This window comes from Lolium rigidum, chromosome 6 (genome assembly GCF_022539505.1).
Source record: "Lolium rigidum isolate FL_2022 chromosome 6, APGP_CSIRO_Lrig_0.1, whole genome shotgun sequence".
NCBI classification, from domain to species: Eukaryota; Viridiplantae; Streptophyta; class Magnoliopsida; order Poales; family Poaceae; genus Lolium; species Lolium rigidum.
Window position 1 is genome coordinate 90900818 of NC_061513.1, and position 26672 is coordinate 90927489.

At 41.8% G+C, this 26672-nt stretch overlaps 1 protein-coding gene across 1 annotated transcript; it reads right to left on the minus strand.

Moving 5' to 3' along the window:
• Positions 1–896: 896 nt before the first annotated feature.
• Positions 897–25461, minus strand: LOC124668358 (probable LRR receptor-like serine/threonine-protein kinase At1g51810). Its single transcript, XM_047205519.1, has 13 exons — positions 25356–25461; positions 24560–25127; positions 23898–24415; positions 5746–5890; positions 5599–5670; positions 5444–5509; positions 5288–5368; positions 3705–3868; positions 3663–3668; positions 3355–3590; positions 2868–2997; positions 1668–1727; positions 897–1587 (listed from the first exon to the last, which is right to left on the minus strand). The coding sequence occupies exons 1-13, from the start codon at positions 25459–25461 to the stop codon at positions 923–925; spliced, it is 2817 nt and encodes a 938-aa protein (XP_047061475.1). The 3' UTR covers positions 897–922.
• Between the last annotated feature and the right edge of the window lie 1211 nt (positions 25462–26672).

Sequence of the window (26672 nt, forward strand, 5' to 3'; positions counted from 1 at the left end):
AGCAAACTACTCTCCCGCAGTGTTGCCCCAGTCTCTTGTGTGACTTGGGTTTTGGGGAGGGTGCGGAGGAGGTGCTGCACCGCACGGCCAGGTCAAGTAACTTCCCACTGAAGGCGGCGAGCGTTAGGTATGTCATGTGGTTGCATTCCCTACATTAACATCAACATAGCTCAGATACCAACTCGCGCATAGCCAGACATAACAGCACCATGAGGCTATTGTTTTTTGAGCAGCTGTTGGATGGAGGTCACAAGTGGTGGTGCGGTGTGGTTCTTGCCGCGTCAACGATGGTGGGTCTCAGCGGCGAGGTGTCGTGGAGTTTTGACGAAGGACACGGCTTGTGGTGCGCGCCAGGGAGGAGGGCTCCATCTGGCGTCATGGTGGCGTCATCGGCAGGATTGGCGAAGTTTATGCGGATCTTAATCATGAACATTGCTTGGCGGTTTAATGGAGGTGATGACATCTGATGGTGGTTCGATAAAGATTCCTCGACTGTCCTTTGTTGAACAAATTAATAAAGACGGCCAGGGGTCTCACCCTCCATTTTGGAAAAAAAAGATATAACACCGCGCACAATTTTGTGATAAATGCTTAGACGATTCAGTAAAAGAAACAAATTATTTTAATTTGAATCCACAGCCTTGCAGGAGATATTGGGGAATGAAATAATGCGGAGTTCTTAAGCAGCAGTGTTTAAGAAGACTACTAGTTTTAGGATTGACTACCAGTAAACCACCAAGTTCTCGTATGGAAGAACACGATTCATACTTCACATTACTAGCGGTAGCAACTAAAACTTCAAATTACTAGCAGTAGCGACTAAATTGCAGTGTACAAAAAAAAAAATCAATGGCGATACTGTTAAGCAAATTACAAACATTTTCCAAGCAGATGCAAATATAACTCAGTAGGCATTGGCCTTTCACCGTCCAGATAAGAAGTTGGTTTCTGACATCCCACCAGTATAACCTGACTGGATGGAGCTGGTCTGGTTGTTTGCTCCCGATATCAAGTCGAACTTCCTTGTAATTTCAGTATCCATGGAGTTCTTATGTTGAGGGGACACAGAAACTGACTGCTTTTTACTTGAAACTGCTGGTAAAAACACTCTGAGCCTTGACACAACCTCGGTCATGGTCGGCCTATCGATGGCTGCGTTTTCAACGCAGTTCATAGCAAGGTCTATCACACCCTGCAAGGAAGTAACGTCATATTGATCCAACATCTTGTCCACGACATCATGAATGCTGCCTTTGGCTATCTTTTGGCGCACCCAATTTGGTAGGTGAATGGTTTGAGGGTCCATGATTACTGGGGGTTGGCCGGTAATGATCTCCAACAACACAATGCCGAAGCTGTAAACATCCGTCTTGACAGTGATTTGGAAGGTTGCATGATACTCAGGATCGAGGTAACCAAGAGTGCCAGCAGCCACAGTAGATATATGTGTGTGTGCATCATTAAAAGCCCGCGAAAGCCCAAAATCAGATATTATCCCCATGAGATTCTTGTCTAGAAGGATGTTGGGGGTCTTCACATCTCTGTGCACTATTGATGGGGTGCATAACTCATGTAGGTACTCTAGTCCTGCAGTTTATTAAAACTCGTACTTGTCAACACACATGTACATACATAACCAGAAGGCAAACATCAACTAAAATGTGAACCTTGTGCGGCATCAAATGCAATATGGAGTCTTCGTTCCCAATTCAAACTACAGTCCTCTCCTGCAGGAATACTTATCAAATTACTGTAAATGCCATTTTGTACTTGCATGGTGAAATAATTACTAGTTTTTTTTGGTAATTTCACATATATTCAATCTAGCAAATGATAGTTATGCACTCAATGATTAACTAACTGGAGGCACTAAGATCTACTTGACACACACGCAATGATTAACTAACTGGAGGCACTAAGATCTACTCGACACACACACACACAATGATTAATTAACTGGAGGCACGAAGATCTACTTGACACACACGCGGAATTTGGTCTTCGAGATACCACTTTGTTTCTTTCTATATATATCCTATATATCAGAGCATTTCTTATATACAAATCCAATTAACAAGCAATCCAAGTTTCCGAAATACTCTTTAAATAAGATACCTCTCTAGTGGTTTGTTTATTCCTGGCTTGAAACATGTACTGTACATGTTTAGAATTTGTGAGTATCATGACACGGCTATGACTTACAATCTAAGAATGTAATCGTGGCAGCCTGACAGGTCAAACTTGTTAGCCAAATACTTACGATCATTCATGTTTTGACACTAAGAATATACAGAACTCTAAGAATGCAGCTATGGTGGCCTCATCTGTTAGTCCTATATCTGTACAGAGTAAACTATGTCTACCAACTCAATTATATTGACTATCAACAGCAACAGTTTAGGCAATCAGTTATGCCTTTGAACGAGGAAGTTCAGTTTAACACAAAATCGTGATTGCAGGACAATGTCAAAGGTAGAGTAGTTTGAGTTTTGAGTTTTTTTTACTTGATAAGTATGTAAATTTTATGTTATGCTTCGACACACAATACTTTGGTAAAATTTTGGAAGTACGTGATTGGTTTCACGGGAAATCTTCAACAATACAATTTAAGAAGAGGCATCTGGGTCTTTGTGTAGTTGTCTTGGTTTTGGAGGAAGTAGCGCCCTGATTTGGTCAACTTGTTTTTAAGTTTGAATAGATTTTGGGTTTAATTGAATCATTCGATTTTATTGAGTCAATGTACAAATGATCTCTGTGGCATCAAAATAAAACCTAGCGAAATAACTAACTGCAACTGCAAGTTGGATTTGTTGTACCTAAGTCAGCTATGCTTGACACAAACATTAATAAAAGTTGAAAAGAGAAACCTCCTCTTAAAAGCTGTTGAAGATTTCCTCTGGGCATGAAGTCATAAACGAGTGCTAGGCACTTCTTGTTTAGGCAATATCCTTGCAAAGTCACAAGATTCTTGTGATGAACTTTGGACAAGGTTTGCACCTGTGATAAAAGATATAGTTACCAAACTTTCTAGATCTGAAACCAGTTGCATCAATTTAGTGTACTACCATGGTGGCCCTCACAAATATGAGGGTATCATCTTTAATGTGTTCAGTATGTTAAAAATAAATCAATAATGGTCATTTATATTACACAATGGTGATAATATGATCATGTTTATAGAAAGCACATAAGTCATGTTAAATAGAGTATCCATCAACGGAAACCATATATTTATGTAGAATTTATCTCCGTTTCTTTCCATATCTTTCCTGTGGAAGTGGTTTTATATGTCTTGCAAAACTAAATTTGTCTTGACAAAAATACTGATGTATGCTAGTCTCTTTCATATTGTACCTCAGGGAGGAAGTCTGTTGACTCTGCTATTGATGTCTCTTTAAGCACTTTAACAGCTACTTCATCTCCATTTTCCAGTATGCCATGATAAACAATACCGAAACCTCCCTTTCCAACAATTGACTGGAAGCTGTTTGTTATGTGATTCAGCTCTGCGTATGTGAACCGTGTGATGTCAATATGTAGGGGATTTTCCTCTTCATACATAGCATAGTCTTCATTGTCTCCTGACCTCTCTACAAAGTGAAAAGGGTTTGTTTTACATGGAAGTTTAGGTATATATGGAATTGCTGTATAATTTCTACCACCCTTTCCTTGATGGAAAGAAATTTAAAGTGTGTTTTTTTTACCTTTCCAGTATAACTTCCAGATTATGCACATCCCTACTAGGAGACATATCAGTACCACAGGAACTATCACTGCGATGAGCAAGATAGGTGTGGTCCTCCTCTTTGTCATCTTATCTGAGCAGTACGTATCTTTGTTGTTTGAGCATACAGGATTTCCTTCTAATCTAGTGACACAATTAAACAACATACATAAAAAAAATCATCTCAAAAGATCTCAGCTGCTCTACAAAGTTCTGACTGTAGCATGCCTCTATTTTCTAACACGACTAACTGGTAATAGTTCTTCTAAAGAACTATCCATTCAAATGAACAAACACATGGTTTCTAAATCACGTGCAGTTAGTAATATTTTCAAATTGGCAGGGATGCTCCAAATGTTGCTTCTGTGATCAAGATGAGACAATTCAACATTTGTTCTTTGCTTGCCCTTTTGCTAAAATACTCTGGCGCATTATCTATATGACTTTCAATATTCCTGCCCCGTCCAATGTGACTAATCTTTTTGGAAATTGGTTAAATGGGGTACAGAAGAAGGATAAAGGACACATTAGAGTGGGCGTGTGCGCTTTATTTTGGGCCATCTGGAACGTTCGTAATGATTTTATCTTTAACAAAAAGAGTTTTCCATCCTTCTTGCAGGTTATTCCTTTGGTTACTCACTGGATCCATATGTGGTTCTATATCCAGCAGGAGGATGTGCGCCAAGATATGGATATTGGGTGCAACCGGTTGGCGACGGTAGCACGGGATTTCTACAGCCAGTGCGGCTGGCGTACTGATATGCGACTCACATGAAGATCTTGTGGCGGCTTGTCTTTTTTGTCTTTTTTAGCTGGCTGGTTTTCGTAGAAACTTTGAGTGACCCGTGATATGTAATAAGTGTGCTACTCATATTTCCAATAATGATAATAAAGCGTCGTATGCATCGATTAATGCAGAGGCAGGGGTTCACCCCGTATCGAAAAAAAGTTAGTAATATGTCCTTATATTCCTCCCATTTTGAAAGCCTATAGATGATAAAGTTTTTTATGTTAACCAGATGCTAGTTCATGTAATTAAGGCATGTTTGGATCGGTAAAATGCACATGAAAGTCTGATTTTACATATTTTTGTGGCACCGAAATTGGCCACCACAAATAGTGAAATTTTCCAAGACTTTGCATATATGACAAGTGTGGCATGGCGCTAGAAATGTGGAGTGAGCCACGAGTATGACAATAGCCAAACAGTCCAGAGAAGGCCAAACCCGGATGTGTTTTGACCAATGCACTTTTTTTTTAGAGAGAAGACCCCCTCAAGAGGACCCGGCTTTTTTATGAAAGCCAGACAAATACAACAAGTCTTACAGCTGTAAAAACCAGTTCAACAAAAGAAAAACACAGGAAAAACAAAGACCACCACCGCTCACAGCAAAAAAGACAGTTAACCACTGCACTTACAGTAATGTGCAAATGTTGTTGTTAGACATGGAGTCGTTTCTATGATAACCAATCTCAAATTGAGTCTATTCCTTTTAGGTTTAGTTTTTTAGTTGATACTAACAAATAATATAGTAAGGAATTGTGCAACGAAGCATGCCAAACCTTAAGTCCAGCAGACCGGCCTGAACTCGTTGAAGAATAGAATCAGGGATCGGTCCACCAAGCTTGTTATTTGACAAGTTACTGAAAATAATAATTAGAATCATTCACCTAAAATTTACACCATCAGCCACAGATGTAATCGGCACAGTGACTTACAGAACTTTAAGTGACTTTAGTTGATAGTCTGGAATCACTCCAGTCAAATTGTTGTGTGATAAATCCCTGTATATGTATTGGTTCTTAGAGTCACAAAATATGTCAACATAACAATTTCATTTAGCTAATCAACAGTATGTGGTAGGCGCACTTACAAATTTTCGAGTGATGGCATGTCCAAGAACGATATGGCTAATTGACCTCTCAGTCCGCTGGTAGACATATTTCTGCAAAATACCGCATCTTATTAAAAGTCGTTAGCTTAGTGACACTGTTGAGCTAACAAAAGGTTATGTTCTTACATTCGAACAATCCTCGGATTCTGGTTGCCGTTGGAATAGTCGCAAGTCAGGCCTTCCCACTTATACTCTCTCGGGGAGCACGGATCTCCGGTCCAGTTTATTCTTGCCAAATTGTAGTGTTTCTTTACTGCATTGATGTAATGGACTGCAATGCAAGATCAAAATGAGAATGAAAACAACCATGACTAGAATAAATTAAGCTATATATGTTGGGCATGGGGTTATATGTATTAGTTAGGATGAAACAACAACAAGAAGTTGCATAATCATTTCAAATGTAAAGTACTATCATGTTTTTTGTAGAACTGAATAAAGTGTATTTATTCATTTTTCTACAATGTGCCTTGGACATGGCTCATTGCCAACTGACCTTTAGAAGACGGCTTACTCAGGAGTTGAGTGTGCCACCCGAATCAGCTGGCTGGTAAATTGGTTTCTGTTACTTTAATTAAAGATCCGGGCAGTGTCAATTTTTTCGATAAAGTGAATATATTAGTATCAGAAGATACCAATTACACACAGCCTCTGCAATAATGTAATATTCTAATAACATTACGGATGCACACAACCAAAAAAGATAAAAAGAAAACTAAGAAATAAAAGTCCCGCTACAGTATCCCAACCCTTGCAACAGTGATACATCCACCACCAAGACAACACCTGAAATTCAGACTCTTCAAAAGCAACACCTCCAAGAAAGGAACAGTGCACCAGCGCTGTCGTCGCCGATCAAAGATCTTAGGTTTTTACCCTGAAGATGGTCTCCGCTCTCAAAACAATGCCTTCAACAAGGATATTGCCACGCACAACCAGTTAAGGCCAGATCTTGGGTTTTCACCCTGAAAGGTAAGACTCCAAACTTCACGAGTGCTACCCCCCCCCCCCCACTTTCATACCACTTTGCAAAGCCCGGAACACCAAGCAAGCCCCTCAACAGCGCAAAGACTTGAACCTCCATAAGCTAGTCCTCCAAATCCGGCCATCATGATATTCTCTTCTTCTGACTTCACCATGGATCAACTGTCACTTGGTGTCAACATAGAAAAGAGCTTCGCGCAGCACCCTCCAAAACCAAACGGTCGGAATAAAAGCATGTGCGCACACGACCGAATAGCACCGATCCGGCAAACTCCAGGCAATAAAAGCATGTTACACTCGCCGGCGGCGCATTCCGGAACTCAACACTTTGGCCAGATCATGAAGGACAGGCCTCCGGCAGGTCTTCACCTTCGCCCAAGAGAGACCCTAGGACCGCCGTATTTATTCAGATCGGGCCCCCACGCCGGCAACCATCCTAGGCTGGCCAAGATTGCCGACCGGAGACACGAAGTCCGGAGACGCCGCACCCGCCGGGGCAACGCCGCAGCCCCATAGCCAGCACTCCACCGCCGGTCACCGAAACCACGGAGAAGGCAAGGAGGAGAGGACCTAGGGTTTGACCCCATCCAGCCCGCCCCAACCCATACCTGTGCCGCCAGCCAGGCACGCCGCCAGAGGCACCCACCGCCGCTCACTGGCTGCGATGCCATACGCCCTGAGAACCGCGTGCAGGCAGTGCCTCACCAGGTCCCACCCCGATCCGCCGCCTAGGACACGAGGGAGCCGCGAGAACCGCCCAGCCACCACCGTTGGCCGCCCTAGCTTTGCCCGGCAGCTTCCTCCGGCGACGGCGCGGGGGAGGGGAAGCCCCAGCGGCACTAGGGTTAGGGGAGGAGGGTCGCCCCCAGGTCGCCCTTGGGGAGAGACGGGTTTTTTATTATTATTAAAATCTGGCAGTGTCAAATAGAGCTGAAGATCCTGTGGCTGGATAATGATGTACCTTTTTTTTGCATGGTAATACGATTCTCATTGATAAATAAAAGAAGAGATACAAAGTACGTATATACCGATGTTACGGATCTGGAAAGATAGGATAAACCTTGTTTGAGATATGCCCAAGAGGCAATAGTAAAATGGTTATTATAATATATCTTTGTGTTTATGATAATTTTTACATACCATGCTATAATTGTATTAACCGAAACATTGATACATGTGTGTTATGTGAACAACAAAGAGTCCATAGTAAAGCCTCTTGTATAAACTAGCTTGTTGATTAATAGATGATCATGGTTTCGTGATCATGAGCACTGGATGTTATTAATAACAAGGTTATGTCATTATATGAATGATGTAATGGACACATCCAATTAAAGCGTAGCATAAGATCACGTCATTAAGTTATTTGCTATAAGCTTTCGATACATAGTTACCTAGTCCTTATGACCATGAGATCATGTAAATCACTTATACCGGAAAGGTACTTTGATTACATCAAACACCACTGCGTAAATGGGTGGTTATAAAGGTGGGATTAAGTATCCGGAAAGTATAAGTTGAGGCATATGGATCAACATTGGGATTTGTCCATCCCGATGACGGATAGATATACTCTGGGCCCTCTCGGTGGAATGTCGTCTAATGTCTTGCAAGCATATGAATAAGTTCATAAGAGACCACATACCACCGTACGAGTAAAGAGTACTTGTCAGGAGACGAGGTTGAACAAGGTATAGAGTGATACCGATGATCAAACCTCGGACAAGTAAAATATCGCGTGACAAAGGGAATTGGTATGTATGTGAATGGTTCATTCGATCACTAAGTCATCGTTGAATATGTGGGAGCCATTATGGATCTCTAGATCCCGCTATTGGTTATTGGTTGGAGAGAAGTCTCAACCATGTCTACATAGTTCGCGAACCGTAGGGTGACATACTTAAGGTTTGATGTCGTTTTAAGTAGATATGGAATATGGAATGGAGTTCGAAGTTTTGTTCGGAGTCTCGGATGGGATCCAGGACATCACGAGGAGTTCCGGAATGGTCCGGAGAATAAGATTCATATATAGGAAGTCATATTCCAAGTTTGGAAATGATCCGGTGCATTTATGGCAGGTTCTAGAAGGTTCTAGAAAAGTCCGGAAGAAAGGCACTATGGAAGGTGGAGTCCCGGAGGGACTCCACTAGCATGGCCGGCCAAACCCTAAGGGGGAGGAGTTCTAGGTGGGCTCCACCTTGGTGGCCGGCCAGCCCCACCTCAAGGAAAGGTGGGAGTCCCACCTTGGGTAAGACTCCCCCTTGAGTAGGTTTCCCACATTTGGGAAGTTTTGGTGTTGGGGTCTTATTCGAAGACTTGGACTACAACTCTTGGGGCTTCCACCTATATAATGAGGGACAAGGGGAGGGTGGCCGGCCATTCTTGCCTCCAACCTTGGCTGCCCCCTTCATGGCCGGCGCCCAAGGCACCCCTCTCCCCAAACCCTAGCACCCCTCCTCCACATACAACTCCCGCATACGCTTAGGCGAAGCCCTACTGGAGTTCTCCATCGACACCGCCACCACGCCGTCGTGATGTCGGGATTCCGAGGAGGATCTACTACTTCCGCTGCCCGCTGGAACGGGGAGAAGGCCGTCGTCTTCATCAACACCGAACGTGTGACCGAGTACGGAGGTGCTGCCCGATCGTGGCACCGTGATCAAGATCTTCTACGCGCTTTTGCAAGCGGCAAGTGATCGTCTACCGCAGCAATAAGAGCCTACTCTTATAGTCTTTGGAAATCTTCAAGGGTGAGTCTTGATCATCCCCTCGTTACTCCCGTCTTCTAGATTGCATCTTGGCTTGGATTGCGTTCTCGCGGTAGGAAATTTTTTGTTTTCTATGCAACGAATCCCTACAGTGGTATCAGTGCCGTGTCTATGCATAGATGGTTGCACGAGTAGAACACAATAGTTTTGTGGGCGTTGATGCTCTTGTTGTCTTTAGTTTGAGTACTTTGCATCTTTGTGGCATAGTGGGATGAAGTGGCCCGGACTAACTTTACATGACCGCGTTCATGAGACTTGTTCCTCGTTCGACATGCAACTTGTATTGCATAAGAGGCTTTGCGGGTGTCTGTCTCTCCTACTATAGTGAAGATTCAGTTTACTCTTCTATTGACAACACTAGTATCACCGTTGTGGTTCATGTTCGTAGGTAGATTAGATCTCTCTCGAAAACCCTAAACCACGTAAAATATGCAAACCAAATTAGAGACGTCTAACTTGTTTTTGCAGGGTTTGGTGATGTGATATGGCCATAATGTGATGATGAATATGTATGAGATGATCATTATTGTATTGTGGCAACATGCAGGAGCCTTATGGTTGTCTTTAATTTTCATGTTGAGTAGTATTTCAAAATAGTTGTAATAGTTGCTACATGAGGTGAACAACCATGAAGACGGCGCCATGGACCTTGACGCTACGCCGACGATGATGGAGATCATGCCCGAAGATGATGGAGATCATGTCCGTGCTTTGGAGATGAAGATCAAAGGCGCAAAGACAAAAGGGCCATATCATATCACATATGAATTGCATGTGATGTTAATCCTTTATGCATCTTATTTTGCTTAGAACGCGACGATAGCATTATAAGATGATCCCTCATATTAATATCAAGATAATAAAGTGTTCTCCCCTCGTATGCACCATTGTACAGTTCGTCGTTTCAAATCATTTCGTGATGATCGGATGTGATAGACTCAACGTTCACATACAACGGGTGTAAGCCATGTTGCACACGCGGAATACTTGGGTTTGCTTGACGAGCCTAGCATGTACAGACATGGCCTCGGGACAACGGAAACCGAAAGGTTGAACACGAGTCATATGGATGATATGATCAACATGTTGATGTTCACCATTGAAGCTACATCATCTCACGTGATGATCGGTTTTGGTGTAGTGGATTTGGATCATGTACCACTTAACAACTATGAGGGATGTTGTATTAAGTGGGAGTTCATTAGTAATTAGATTAAAACATGAACTAATTATCATAAACATAGTCTGAATAGTATTTTGAATTAATTTTGTAGTATTGGCATCCGTTTTCTACCATGCGCTAGTCTTGTTATTGAGATAGAAATACTGTTAAAATCTGACAAGAAACTTTACGGATTGGTACCGTATTGTTAAAGAATCAAGAATTGTTTAAAGTTCTATTGCAAACTTTTAGTAAATCTCACATTGTTGATTCAAAGAGCTATAGTTTCAATTAGTACCTAAAGTTATCTTGTCTCCATGAAACTTGAAGTTCAAATCTGTTTGAAAAGTAAGGAGCTGAAAATTTAGTTTTCAGAAATAATCAAGGTATGAGATATATGTGATATCTAAGACCTTATTGCAAGATGATAGAATATAATTTGGTGAGACTACATAAACTCATAAGTTTTATGGGAATGTACGAAGGTTGAAGACGCAAGGTGTCCTAATCCTCCAACTATTGGGGCACTAACAATATTCGCATATCCATGAAGTTATCATCCTTAGTATGCACCGTTGCTAAGACTCGTCGTATCGAAGCATCACGTGATGATCGGGTGTTATAGATTCTACGTGTGCATACAACGGGTGCAAGCCAGATTTGCACATGTGAATACCAAGGTTAAACTTTATGAGCCTAGCATGTACAGACATAGTCTCAGAAAGTCATCATGATACAATGGATAAAATTATGAGTGAAATTGTTCATCATATTACAAGGTTACTAATAGTGAAATCCGAAACACTTGTCATATGATGATCAACTTCAAAGTAAGAACCTCAAGGTTATTGGTATTTGACCAACAAACCTAGAATTTATTGATGTTGAAGTGTTTTTCTGAATAATGAGGAAAGCTAAAAGAGAAACTGAAAAGATATTTTGGCAGAAAGAAAAGAAAAGACTAGAAAGTCTAGCTCAGGTGTATATAAATGATATACATGTTATGGTTGTATTCCTAGTTAGGTCACACGATGAAATTCTTGGGTATTTGTACCATATTGGTTGGTATGAAGTGTCATACAAAACAACGCAATACAAGAATACAATGGCCTAAGTGACTGACAAGGAATATGATAGGAATGCACGTCTGGAACAAAAATAAAGTGTTATTATGTTCATTGTTGGCATTCTATCTAGCCTTTAGAATTTATAATAAAGAACTTAATAATTGTTATTTTGCTCTGGTCAAATGAAAACAATAAGTTGTTCAAATTATGACATTACTCCATGTACGATGGATAAGTTATTATAAATCCTAATGGTAAAACACACATACATAACACTGATGCTAAAATGCCATAAGGCAAATGATTTGAATTCCAATTATTTGTGGAACCGCTATTTAAGTCATATTGGAAAGGAACGCATGAAGGAACTCCATGCAAATGGATTTTTGGAGTCATTTGATTTTTGAATCATTTGGCGCTTGCAAATCTCTTCTAAAGAGAATGACTAACATACCATTCATAGGCCAAGAGTTGAACGGGCAACTAACTTAGTGAAAACATACATAATGATATATGTGGTTCACTAGGCATAGTTGTGTGCGGGAGATTCTTCTACTTCATGAAAACTTCCAACAATGAATTGAGTATATATATGTGGATATATTCGATAAGGAAGAAGTTTGAAACATTTGAATAGATTCAAATAAATTTCAGCATGAAGTGAAAATCATCGTAATAGAAAAGTCAAATATCTATGATTGGATCATTGGCAAAATATTTGAATTACGAGTTTTAGCGAACATCTAAGAGAGTTATGAAATTGTTCTACAACTCACATTTCTTGGAGTATCATAGTGATGATGTAGTATCCGAGAGATGTATCCAAACCTTGTTGGGTTAATGATGAGATAAAAATAAAATGATGCCATTATATTTTTGTGGATTATGCTTTAGTGGCTGATACGTCTCCAACGTATCGATAATTTCTTGTGTTCCATGCCACATTATTGATGTTATCTACATGTTTTATGCACACTTTATGTCATATTCGTGCATTTTCTGGAACTAACCTATTAACAAGATGCCGAAGTGCCGATTCTGTTTTCTCGCTGTTTTTGGTTTCGAAATCCTAGTAAAGAAATATTCTCGGAATTGGACGAAATAAAAGCCCAGAGGCCTATTTTCTCACGAAGCTTCCGAAGTCCGAAGGAGAGACGAAGAGGGGCCACGGGGGCGCCAAACCCTAGGGCGGCGCGGCCCCCCTTGGCCGCGCCGGCCTGTGGTGTGGGCCCCCTGTGCCGCCTCTTGACCTGCCCTTCCGCCTACAAATAGCCTCCGTGACGAAACCCCCGATGCCGAGAGCCACGATACGGAAAACATTACCGAGACGCCGTCGCCGCCGATCCCATCTCGGGGGATCCCGGAGATCGCCTCCGGCACCCTGCCGGAGAGGGGAATCATCTCCCGGAGGACTCTACGCCGCCATGGTCGCCTCCGGAGTGATGAGTGAGTAGTCTACCCCTGGACTATGGGTCCATAGCAGTAGCTAGATGGTTGTCTTCTCCCCATTGTGCTATCATTGTCGGATCTTGTGAGCTGCCTATCATGATCAAGATCATCTATATGTAATTCTATATGTTGCGTTTGTTGGGATCCGATGAATAGAGAATACTTGTTATGTTGATTATCAAAGTTATGCTTATGTGTTGTTTATGATCTTGCATGCTCTCCGTTATTAGTAGATGCTCTGGCCAAGTAGATGCTTTTAACTCCAAGAGGGAGTACTTATGCTCGATAGTGGGTTCATGCCCGCATTGACACACGGGACGAGTGACGAAAGTTCTAAGGTTGTGTTGTGCTTGTTGCCACTAGGGATAAAACATTGATGCTATGTCTAAGGATGTAGTTGTTGATTACATTACGCACCATACTTAATGCAATTGTCCGTTGCTTTGCAACTTAATACTGGAGGGGTTCGGATGATAACCTCGAAGGTGGACTTTTTAGGCATAGATGCGGTTGGATGGCGGTCTATGTACTTTGTCGTAATGCCCAATTAAATCTCACTATACTCATCATGATATGTATGTGCATTGTCATGCTCTCTTTATTTGTCAATTGCCCAAGCTGTAATTTGTTCACCCAACATGTTGTTCGTCTTATGGGAGAGACACCTCTAGTGAACTGTGGACCCCGGTCCAATTCTCTTTACTGAAATACAATCTACTGCAATACTTGTTTCTACTGTTTTCTCTGCAAACAATCATATTCCACACAATACGGTTAATCCTTTGTTACGGCAAGCCGGTGAGATTGACAACCTCACTTGTTTCGTTGGGGCAAAGTAGCTTGGTTGTGTTGTGCAGGTTCCACGTTGGCGCCGGAATCTCCGGTGTTGCGCCGCACTACATCTCGCCGCCATCAACCTTCAACGTGCTTCTTGGCTCCTCCTGGTTCGATAAACCTTGGTTTCTTTCCGAGGGAAAACTTGCTGCTGTGCTCATCATACCTTCCTCTTGGGGTTGCCCAACGAACGTGTGAAATACACGCCATCAAGCATATTTTCTGGCGCCGTTGCCGGGGAGATCAAGACACGCTGCAAGGGGAGTCTCCACTTCTCAATCTCTTTACTTTGTTTTTGTCTTGCTTTATTTTATTTACTACTTTGTTTGTTGCACTAAATCAAAATACAAAAAAAATTAGTTGTTAGTTTTACTTTATTTGCTATCTTGTTTGCTATATCGAAAACACAAAAAAATTAGTTTACTTGCATTTACTTTACTTATTTCATCATGTTTCCTTTTGATTTTACCACAAAGAACATACCGGTAGGACGTGGGTCTATAGTTGGGAGAAATAATATAGAAGAATTCTTCAACCATGTTAGTACCATTGAAAATTTTGAAGATAGACACTTGGTAGATCTTGCGCCTACTTATGAAATTGCTGCCGCACATTTAGTTCGCTTGTTGGAAACTAAATTTGTTAATCTTAATCCTATAATCCAACACATGTTTTTCACGCTTGGTGATATGGAAGAAGGGGAAAAGAAAGATTTTGTATTAGAAACCCTTCTTAGAGAATTTGGTGGTCTAGCAAGAGAAGCTAGAAAGGTGTTTGCTAAATTTAATATGCTTGGTTCTCCTACTAATTTTGTTAGTCTCCTTGAAAAGATGGATATGGATAGAATAAGATACACTAATAATATTGATGATGGAGGGGAGATCAAAGCACCAATACCATGTAAGCTCCTAGCTATGAATGATGCACTAGAAAATAACTATGCTTGGCTTGTTCCTGAAAATTTGTTTGATAAGAGTAGCACACCTAAGACTAATGAAAAGGGAGATGCTAAAACTTATGTATCTAATATAATATGCCTAGTTGATAAAACTCCACACCTCGCTGAGAATGCACCACCCTTCAATAATACTTGATACACACTTTCTGCGCCTAGCCGAAAGGCGTTAAAGAAAAGCGCTTATGGGAGACAACCCATGTTTTTACCTACAGTACTTTGTTTTTATTTTGTGTCTTGGAAGTTGTTTACTACTGTAGCAACCTCTCCTTATCTTAGTTTTGAGTTTTGTTGTGCCAAGTTAAGCCGTTGATAGAAAAGTAAGTACTAGATTTGGATTACTGCGCAGTTCCAGATTTCTTTGCTGTCACGAATCTGAGCCCACTGCCCTGCAGGAAGCTCAGAAAATTATGCCAATTTACGTGCATGATCCTCAGATATGTACGCAACTTTCATTCAATTTGAGCATTTTCATTTGAGCAAGTCTGGTGCCATTTTAAAATTCGTCAATACGAACTGTTCTGTTTTGACAGATTCTGCCTTTTATTTCGCATTGCCTCTTTCGCTATGTTGGATGAATTTCTTTGATCCACTAATGTCCAGTAGCATTATGCAATGTCCAGAAGTGTTAAGAATGATTGTGTCACCTCTGAATATGTCAATTTATATTGTGCACTAACCCTCTAATGAGTTGTTTCGAGTTTGGTGTGGAGGAAGTTTTCAAGGATCAAGAGAGGAGTATGATGCAACATGATCAAGGAGAGTGAAAAGCTCTAAGCTTGGGGATGCACCCGGTGGTTCACCCCTGCATATATCAAGAAGACTCAAGCGTCTAAGCTTGGGGATGCCCAAGGCATCCCCTTCTTCATCAACAAATTATCGAGTTCCTCCCCTGAAACTACATTTTTATTCGGCCACATCTTATGTGCTTTTTCTTGGAGCGTCGTTTTGTTTTAGTTTTTGTTTTGTTTGAATAAAATGGATCCTAGCATTCACTTCATGGGAGAGATACACACTCCGCTGTAGCATATGGACAAATATGTCCTTGGGTTCTACTCATAGTATTCATGGCGAAGTTTCTCCTTCGTTAAATTGTTATATGGTTGGAATTGGAAAATGATACATGTAGTAATTGCTATAAATGTTTTGGGTAATGTGATACTTGGCAATTGTTGTGCTCATGTTTAAGCTCTTGCATCATATGCTTTGCACCCATTAATGAAGAAATACATAGAGCATGCTAAAATTTGGTTTGCATATTTGGTTTCTCTAAGGTCTAGATAATTTCTAGTTTTGAGTTTGAACAACAAGGAAGACGGTATAGAGTATTATAATGCTTTCAATATGTCTTTTATGTGAGTTTTGCTGTACTAGTTCATCCTTGTGTTTGCCTCAAATAACCTTGCTAGCCTAAACCTTGTATCGAGAGGGAATACTTCTCATGCATCCAAAATACTTGAGCCAACCACTATGCCATTTGTGTCCACCATACCTACCTACTACATGGTATTTTCCAGCCATTCCAAAGTAAATTGCTTGAGTGCTACCTTTAAAATTCCATCATTCACCTTTGCAATATATAGCTCATGGGACAAATAGCTTAAAAACTATTGTGGTATTGAATATGTAATTATGCACTTTATCTCTTATTAAGTTGCTTGTTGTGCGATAACCATGTTTACTTGGGAACGCCATCAACTCGTTGTTGAATTTCATGTGAGTTGCTATGCATGTTCGTCTTGTCTGAAGTAAGGGCGATCTACACTGAGTTGAATGGTTTGAGCATGCATATTGTGAGAGAAGAACATTGGGCCGCTAACTAAAGCCATGTTCCATGGTGGAAGTTTCAGTTTTGGACAAACATCCTCAAATCTCTAATGAGAAAAGAATTAATTGTTGTTGAATGCTTAAAGCATTAAAAGAGGAGTCCATTATCTGTTGTCTATGTTGTCCCGGTATGGATGTCTAAGTTGAGAATAATCAAAAGCGAGAAATCCAAATGCGAGCTTTCTCCTTAGACCTTTGTACGGGTGGCATAGAGGTACCCCTTTGTGATACTTGGTTAAAGCATATGTATTGCGGTGATAATCCGGGTAGTCCAAGCTAATTAGGACAAGGTGCGAGCACTATTAGTACACTATGCATGAGGCTTGCAACTTATAAGATATAATTTACATGATGCATATGCTTTATTACTACCGTTGACAAAATTGTTTCATGTTTTCAAAATCAAAGCTCTAGCACAAATATAGCAATCGATGCTTTTCCTCTATGAGGACCATTCTTTTACTTTCAATGTTGAGTCAGTTCACCTATTTCTCTCCACCTCAAGAAGCAAACACTTGTGTGAACTGTGCATTGATTCTTACATACTTGCTTATTGCACTTATTATATTACTCTATGTTGACAATATCCATGAGATATACATGTTACAAGTTGAAAGCAACCGCTGAAACTTAATCTTCTTTTGTGTTGCTTCAATACCTTTACTTTGAATTATTGCTTTATGAGTTAACTCTTATGCAAGACTTATTGATGCTTGTCTTGAAATGCTATTCATGAAAAGTCTTTGCTTTATGATTCACTTGTTTACTCATGTCATACACATTGTTTTGATCGCTGCATTCACTACATATGCTTTACAAATAGTATGATCAAGTTTATGATGGCATGTCACTCCAGAAATTATCTTTGTTATCGTTTTACCTGCTCGGGACGAGCATAACTAAGCTTGGGGATGCTGATACGTCTCCAACGTATCGATAATTTCTTGTGTTCCATGCCACATTATTGATGTTATCTACATGTTTTATGCACACTTTATGTCATATTCGTGCATTTTCTGGAACTAACCTATTAACAAGATGCCGAAGTGCCGATTGTCGTTTTCTGCTGTTTTTGGTTTCAGAAATCCTAGTAAAGAAATATTCTCGGAATTGGACGAAATAAAAGCCCGGAGGCCTATTTTCTCACGAAGCTTCCGAAGTCCGAAGGAGAGACGAAGAGGGGCCACGGGGGCGCCAAACCCTAGGGCGGCGCGGCCCCCCTTGGCCGCGCCGGCCTGTGGTGTGGGCCCCCTGTGCCGCCTCTTGACCTGCCCTTCCGCCTACAAATAGCCTCCGTGACGAAACCCCCGATACCGAGAGCCACGATACGGAAAACATTACCGAGACGCCGTCGCCGCCGATCCCATCTCGGGGATCCCGGAGATCGCCTCCGGCACCCTGCCGGAGAGGGGAATCATCTCCCGGAGGACTCTACGCCGCCATGGTCGCCTCCGGAGTGATGAGTGAGTAGTCTACCCCTGGACTATGGGTCCATAGCAGTAGCTAGATGGTTGTCTTCTCCCCATTGTGCTATCATTGTCGGATCTTGTGAGCTGCCTATCATGATCAAGATCATCTATATGTAATTCTATATGTTGCGTTTGTTGGGATCCGATGAATAGAGAATACTTGTTATGTTGATTATCAAAGTTATGCTTATGTGTTGTTTATGATCTTGCATGCTCTCCGTTATTAGTAGATGCTCCGGCCAAGTAGATGCTTTTAACTCCAAGAGGGAGTACTTATGCTCGATAGTGGGTTCATGCCCGCATTGACACCGGGACGAGTGACGAAAGTTCTAAGGTTGTGTTGTGCTTGTTGCCACTAGGGATAAAACATTGATGCTATGTCTAAGGATGTAGTTGTTGATTACATTACGCACCATACTTAATGCAATTGTCTCGTTGCTTTGCAACTTAATACTCGGAGGGGGTTCGGATGATAACCTCGAAGGTGGACTTTTTAGGCATAGATGCAGTTGGATGGCGGTCTATGTACTTTGTCGTAATGCCCAATTAAATCTCACTATACTCATCATGATATGTATGTGCATTGTCATGCTCTCTTTATTTGTCAATTGCCCAACCGTAATTTGTTCACCCAACATGCTCGTTCGTCTTATGGGAGAGACACCTCTAGTGAACTGTGGACCCCGGTCCAATTCTCTTTACTCGAAATACAATCTACCGCAATACTTGTTTCTACTCGTTTTCTCTCGCAAACAATCATATTCCACACAATACGGTTAATCCTTTGTTACGAGCAAGCCGGTGAGATTGACAACCTCACTCGTTTCGTTGGGGCAAAGTAGCTTGGTTGTGTTGTGCGGGTTCCACGTTGGCGCCGGAATCTCCGGTGTTGCGCCGCACTACATCTCGCCGCCATCAACCTTCAACGTGCTTCTTGGCTCCTCCTGGTTCGATAAACCTTGGTTTCTTTCTGAGGGAAAACTTGCTGCTGTGCTCATCATACCTTCCTCTTGGGGTTGCCCAACGAACGTGTGAAATACACGCCATCAGTGACTACCGCTTTTTACACTAAATAGAGCATCATCATGATCCGTTGAAATGACACCATACAAGTTATGGCATGGGTATGAACCCTAATAGTCCTTTCTTAAATTTTGGTATGCATAGCATAAGTAAATAAGTTTACAACCAAGATCGGATGAATGTCTTTGTTGGTTATCTCAGAGAATTGATTGGGAATTCTTCCCACTATAGAGACAAAGACAAAAGTGTTTGTCAATGTTTCTTATTTCCAAGAAATTGTTTTCTAGCGAAGTATTTGAGTGGGAGGACAATAGAACTTGATAAGGTTTATGAACCTGAGCATAATGATCAGAGTAGCGCAGCATCAGAATTGGTTCCGGAAGCGGCCACGTCGATCATGGCTCCCATGACTACAAAGTTTTTTTTAGTCATGGAGATCGAAGTACATATTGAACCTTGTAGGTATGGTTTACTTTGTGATCAAATAAATGATTTGTGGACAAAGGATTGATTTTGAACAATGATAAACCAACTATAAACAAAGAAGTTATGATGGGCCCTGACTCCGTTAAAATGGCTATACGCCATGAAATCCAAGATAGATAAATACTTTTTAAAGTAAATAGATCTATAAAATTGATGGGCTTGGATGAAATATCCTTGAAGAAGCACGACTTGTCGAAAAGTTGTTTATGACAAAGTTCAAAGAGTTGATTACGATAAGATTAGATCTTCCGTAGCAATGCTTATAGTCTATGTGGATTATTCTAGTAATCACTACATATTTCTTTTATGAGATATGCTAGTAGGATGGCAAAATACATTATTTATCAGACATGTGTATTAAAGGTGTATACAAGATACAACCAATTGTTTTGCTGGTCCGTGGAATACTAGATAGGTATACAAACTTCAATTGGATGAAGTGAGTATCATGGAGTTGGAATCTTCACCTGATGAAATAGTCAAAGAGTTTTTGATTTCATCAGAAACGATGAAGAGGCTTGCATTTGCAAGAAATTAAGTGGGAGTGCTAAGACATATTTATAATACTTTATGTAGATGACATATAGTTGGTTATAAATGATGTAATTATATACTTGATTAAAGATTTCATTGAAAAATTAACTTCAATGAAAGGATATGGACTGAAACAAATTTAGTGTCAAGATCTATGAAGATAGATTAAAACACATAATAATTTTAAGTCAAAGTACATAGAATGGATATTGAAGTAGTTCAATATAGAAATATTAAGAAAATGTTCTTGTCATGTGAAGTTTTTACAAGACTTGAGTGTATCTGACACTCAATGAGTAAAAACACATGAGTGATTATAGATCACAAATAATATGTACACAATCAGATGCCATGTACTCTTAAAAATGTTATGAGCATGTACCAGAATGATTCATGTGATGATCATTGAAAAACAGTAAGAATATTCTTGAGTACTTAAGAAGAACCAAGGATATATATATATATATATAGTTTTGTATGGAGAAATGACAAACAAATCGCTGTAAGGTGTTGCACCGATATTTGTTTTTGTCACATATGAAAATAAAATTTCAATCTCAAATTAGACTAAGTGTTGTTTAAAAAGTAGCACAATAAGCTAGAAGTTGTCTATGCTAGATTTAGAAGAGTTCTAAATATTATGACGAATTCTACAAAAGAAGGCAGAGTATGTCATTGTTTTGACAATGACAAAGGATGTTAAAATCAAGAGGTTCTTTGAGAACTTGGTGTAGTTCCAATAGTGTCAGAACTTTGAAGCTATATTGTGTGTGACAATATTAGTGACTTATTTCAGACCAAGGAATTAAGGTTCCACCAGAAGACCAAACATATTTAATGCCGACTCATTTGGAAATGAGTGATGCGTTGAGACGCAAATGAATTGCAAAATACATACGTTTCTGAGCGTGTCAGATCCGTTGACTAAAACTTCTCCCGTGAGCAAAACATGATAAAGCACCAGAAGGCCAAGGTGTTATATCTTTACAAATGTAAACTAGATTATTGACTCTAGTGCAAGTGGGAGACTGTTGGAGATATGCCCAAGAGGCAATAGTAAAATGGTTATTATAATATATCTTTGTGTTTATGATAATTTTTACATACCATGCTATAATTGTATTAACCGAAACATTGATACATGTGTGTTATGTGAACAACAAAGAGTCCCTAGTAAAGCCTCTTGTATAAACTAGCTTGTTGATTAATAGATGATCATGGTTTCGTGATCATGAGCACTGGATGTTATTAATAACAAGGTTATGTCATTATATGAATGATGTAATGGACACATCCAATTAAAGCGTAGCATAAGATCACGTCATTAAGTTATTTGCTCTAAGCTTTCGATACATAGTTACCTAGTCCTTATGACCATGAGATCATGTAAATCACTTATACCGGAAAGGTACTTTGATTACATCAAACGCCACTGCATAAATGGGTGGTTATAAAGGTGGGATTAAGTATCCGGAAAGTATAAGTTGAGGCATATGGATCAACATTGGGATTTGTCCATCCCGATGACGGATATATATACTCTGGGCCCTCTCGGTGGAATGTCGTCTAATGTATTGCAAGCATATGAATAAGTTCATAAGAGACCACATACCACGGTACGAGTAAAGAGTACTTGTCGAGAGACGAGGTTGAACAAGGTATAGAGTGATACCGATGATCAAACCTCGGACAAGTAAAATATCGCGTGACAAAGGGAATTGGTATCGTATGTGAATGGTTCATTCGATCACTAAGTCATCGTTGAATATGTGGGAGCCATTATGGATCTCCAGATCCCGCTATTGGTTATTGGTTGGAGAGAAGTCTCAACCATGTCTACATAGTTCGCGAACCGTAAGGTGACACACTTAAGGTTTGATGTCATTTTAAGTAGATATGGAATATGGAATGGAGTTCGAAGTTTTGTTCGGAGTCTCGGATGGGATCCAGGACATCACGAGGAGTTCCGGAATGGTTCGGAAAATAAGATTCATATATAGGAAGTCATATTCCAAGTTTGGAAATGATCCGGTGCATTTATGGCAAGTTCTAGAAGGTTCTAGAAAAGTCCGGAAGAAAGGCACTATGGAAGGTGGAGTCCCGGAGGGACTCCACTAGCATGGCCGGCCAAACCCTAAGGGGGAGGAGTCCTAGGTGGGCTCCACCTTGTTGGCCGGCCAGCCCCACCTCAAGGAAAGGTGGGAGTCCCACCTTGGGTAGGACTCCCCTTTGAGTAGGTTTCCCACGTTTGGGAAGTTTTGGTGTTGGGGTCTTATTCGAAGACTTGGACTACAACTCTTGGGGCTTCCACCTATATAATGAGGGACAAGGGGAGGGTGGCCGGCCACTCTTGCCTCCAACCTTGGCTGCCCCCTTCATGGCCGGCGCCCAAGACACCCCTCTCCCCAAACCCTAGCACCCCTCCTCCACATACAACTCCCGCATACGCTTAGGCGAAGCCCTACCGGAGTTCTCCATCGACACCGCCACCACGCCGTCGTGATGTCGGGATTCCGAGGAGGATCTACTACTTCCGCTGCCCGCTGGAACGGGGAGAAGGCCGTCGTCTTCATCAACACCGAACGTGTGACCAAGTACGGAGGTGCTGCCCGATCGTGGCACCGTGATCAAGATCTTCTACGCGCTTTTGCAAGCGGCAAGTGATCGTCTACCGCAGCAATAAGAGCCTACTCTTATAGGCTTTGGAAATCTTCAAGGGTGAGTCTTGATCATCCCGTCGTTACTCCCGTCTTCTAGATTGCATCTTGGCTTGGATTGCGTTCTCGCGGTAGGAATTTTTTTGTTTTCTATGCAACGAATCCCTACAAACCTATGTGCCAAACCAACGCCTATCCATCTTCTTCGGCACCACCGTAGCAGCCACCAAGGAAAAAATGGACAGATCACCTCTTCACCTGAGCTCGACGTGGCTCCATCGCTGATCATCAGCTTTTCAGACCTCCAATGTAGTTTGCCATAGGACAAACCATTATCGTTGAAAGAATCAGACCAGGGCAGCATGTCCCTGGACACGCCATCGAACTTCAGCACTGGCATCCACGCACGACGATGTCGGAGTAGGGAACCGGAACCATCAGGCTTCAACCACGAACCCACCACAAGGTGCACCATCTTCCAGCTGTCACCAGTGCAGACCAACGTCTGCACGTACTCCTGGACGAATCCTCTCTGCTCCACCTTGGCGCCGGAGACGACGCCGCAGCAACGGGGACAGAGCAAGAGGAAAAAACCATCTGATGGAGTCGTTGCTGCCGCCTCGCCGACACCATCCATGAACCCTAAATCCACCGATCTGAAAGCTCCGAGACGCCGCCTTGAAGGACAGCGCCGGTGTGGGAGAAGAGTTGAGGCAGATTTATTTTCCCGGACGCCGCTCCCACAACCCCAACGGCGCGCCATGCCAGAGAACTCCTAGCCCTAAGTACCATTCAAAAAACGGGGTCCTCCTCCCTCCTACCGCCGGAGCGGCAAGCGGAAGGAGAGGAACCCAACACAGACGTCAGAGATTGGAGCAGGAAAAGCTTTTCCACCGCTGCGGCCTGGGAGACGAGGAAGACCTAACCACTTAGGTTAGACATGGACAAGGCTGGATAATGATGTACCTGGCATCTTGCCCGTTTCTATCTTTAATCGAAGATATGCATGCTATACGTATATACTAAAAAAGTTGGAGTGAGATTCATCTGTTATGGATCTTACCGTCATCAGAAGAAGTGGTGAAGTTGTCCATCCGAACAAGTGAGTACAGCTCGAACGCATTGATGAGCGGTGGGAGCCCCGAGCTGGCCGTCTTGTTCAAGGAAAAGTAGGCGTATTTGTTGCTCAAGAACCGATTAGCTAAGAACCGATTTGTCGGGTACATGCTGTCTACCCGCATCGGCAACGGGGACACGTCTGGGAACAGCAGCTCGCTAGCACTGTAGACGTTGAACGTCCTGTTCGGACTGTCGCTGGCAATCTCGGCGAAGTGGAAGATTGGGAGAAGTTCCAGGCTCCCACTGTCCAGGTTAGGATCAATTGCCACAGCAATGCTCATAAAGGAGTAGTTCGTGTCTAGGGTCGAGGCTTTCTGGAGGATGGCCTGCGGTATCTGGAAGCCATCAATGCTTTGTTGCCTGTTCACTGTTCTGCTAGTGTTCAGGCTGATCCAGGGGTAGGAGTCTCCGATAGTCCCAGACCAGCTCTGCCAGAACCGGTCATACGGGTCTGTAGGATATCTTCATCACACAGGTAAGGAAAAAACAGATGAATGGCTAGCACGGTACACCGTACACGCTGAGTGCAAAATGAATTGAAAAAGATTGAAGAAAAGCGTAATTCAGATCTATCAAAAACTAGTATAGATGGCAGCCTGGTCTCACCTTGTGATAAAGTCTGCGTTGTTGCCAAATCTGAACCGATGAAAGTACCTGACAGACACGGAACTACTCAGAAATGGGTACATCGTATCTTCCAATGGCCTCAGCTCCAACGACGATATGAATGGAGTCCCTGAACCAAAGTTTATCAGACAGACGGACACTACGTTGTCCGGAGCAACAGTGAGCACCTCCCTCCATTGAGTGATTGATGGATCCCAGTTTGTAAAGTTCACCGCCTCCCAGAAATTTACCCCGATATGGAGCCCAAAAAGGAACACCGATCCATCCAGAGTCTTGTTCAACCTATCGTAGTTGCCGTAAGTAAAAGTGGCCCTCAGTAGATACTTCTTACCGATGGTGGATGGTAGTGTGTAGCAATTTCGTGAGCCGTCAGGGAAGCTCCTCAGAGTTTTTTGCTGGTCATTGCCAGTATCAGCCATGAACTCTGGTAAAATCTCGTGGCTTAGTCCTCCCTCGAGAAATCCACCATCAGAACTGTATGGTATTACTAAGGCGGCGTCCATGTAACTACTACTGTTTACCCATCCGCAGTCGATGCTTACGAACTCTGCACAATGGAGAGTATATGTATCAGATTCACGCATTTCAAGGTTATACAATAATCGTGACATGTGCCACTAGATATGCAGTAGCTAATAATGTGTTGATTTCTAAGGTTTCGTTTTTTATGAGATTTGTTAAGTTTTACGCTGAAGTAAACTGAACTGTGCTAGACAGGGAGAAGAGTTGCAGGATCTAGAGAAAAATCTAGCTAGGAGGAGATGGCTTGCAATACCAGAAGCAGACTGGCCGTAGACTTGAATCGGCGTGAAAGTGATGAGCAGCAACGCCAAGATCCATGTCAGGTTTGCACTTTCCGAGCAACGGAAGCTGATCACCATGGTACTCTCCGGTTCTTGCAATGTTTTTTTCGAGAACAGGTCTTGCAATGTTTGGAGGCAAGAAGCATCCTATCTTCTACGAACAAATTGTGCAGCTATATATCAGAGAGAAACAACTAGCACAGGTTGCTGTCGGATTCTTTTTTGCAAAAGTTTCTTTTGTATTCGGGTTGATTTGGCCTGATACTGGAATGATGAAGCCGAGGGAAAGGATTTGTTCATCGGTTGGTAACATCCTCCTACTGAAGAGAATGCAACTCACATTGGTTTAAAGAAAATAAATTCAACTTGGCATAGAGGTTACAGCTTGCAGGACAACCGTTACAAAATGTATAATTTCAATACTTGCCAGACAGGAAGAACCGGAGAAGGACAGGTTGCACGCGGCCAGTTCGAGATACTGCGTCAAAGTCCACTTATAGGCGCATGGTAATACGCGTCCCGGGCCCCAAATCTCAAGCGTCGATTTTCATATGAAATTTCATCAGCATGTCATGCGGTAGCTAGGTTTATCGACGGTAGCGCTGGCATACAAAGGATATTTGAACTCAGTTTCAAATCTACCGTAGTTTTAATTGCTTTCTCGGCTTCATGTATCGACTTACAACAAGAATCACCTCAGCGCATGGTCAATCACTCTGCACGTCAGGTCGTCAGCGCAGCGCATGCTCAAAGGTTTATCAAATTACTAGCACAATTGCCAGTGCGTTGCTACGGCCTAAAAAATTTAGACAAATTATGCAGATATTCTAAAATCTTTTTTTAATCTGCAGAAAACAAATTCTTTATGAGGTTACCATCCTAGTTTACGGCGCTAAACTTCTCAACCCAGCCTGATTTTTCACGTGACAAGTACATGATGATAATTAGATCTAATGATTACTTAAAAATCATGTTCTTTTTTATAACTACATTGCACTTCAATATCAACCGCAATAACCAACAACCATTTAAGTTGATTTATTATCTGTACATGTCCACGTTATCATTCTATAGAGCTCATATTATCAAAATACGTGCCAAAATCAAATAAACATGTGAACAAAAATAAATAGAAATTACGGCGGAGGAGTTAAGTGATAGGGGAGACCCCGTTTATTTGGAGCATCGAGTTGGGTCATCGGTTGTAACATGCATAATGGAGTTGCCGCTACAGTCTTGACGTATTTGGGTCATCGGTTCTTACCAATTTGATGCCATCCATCTCCTCT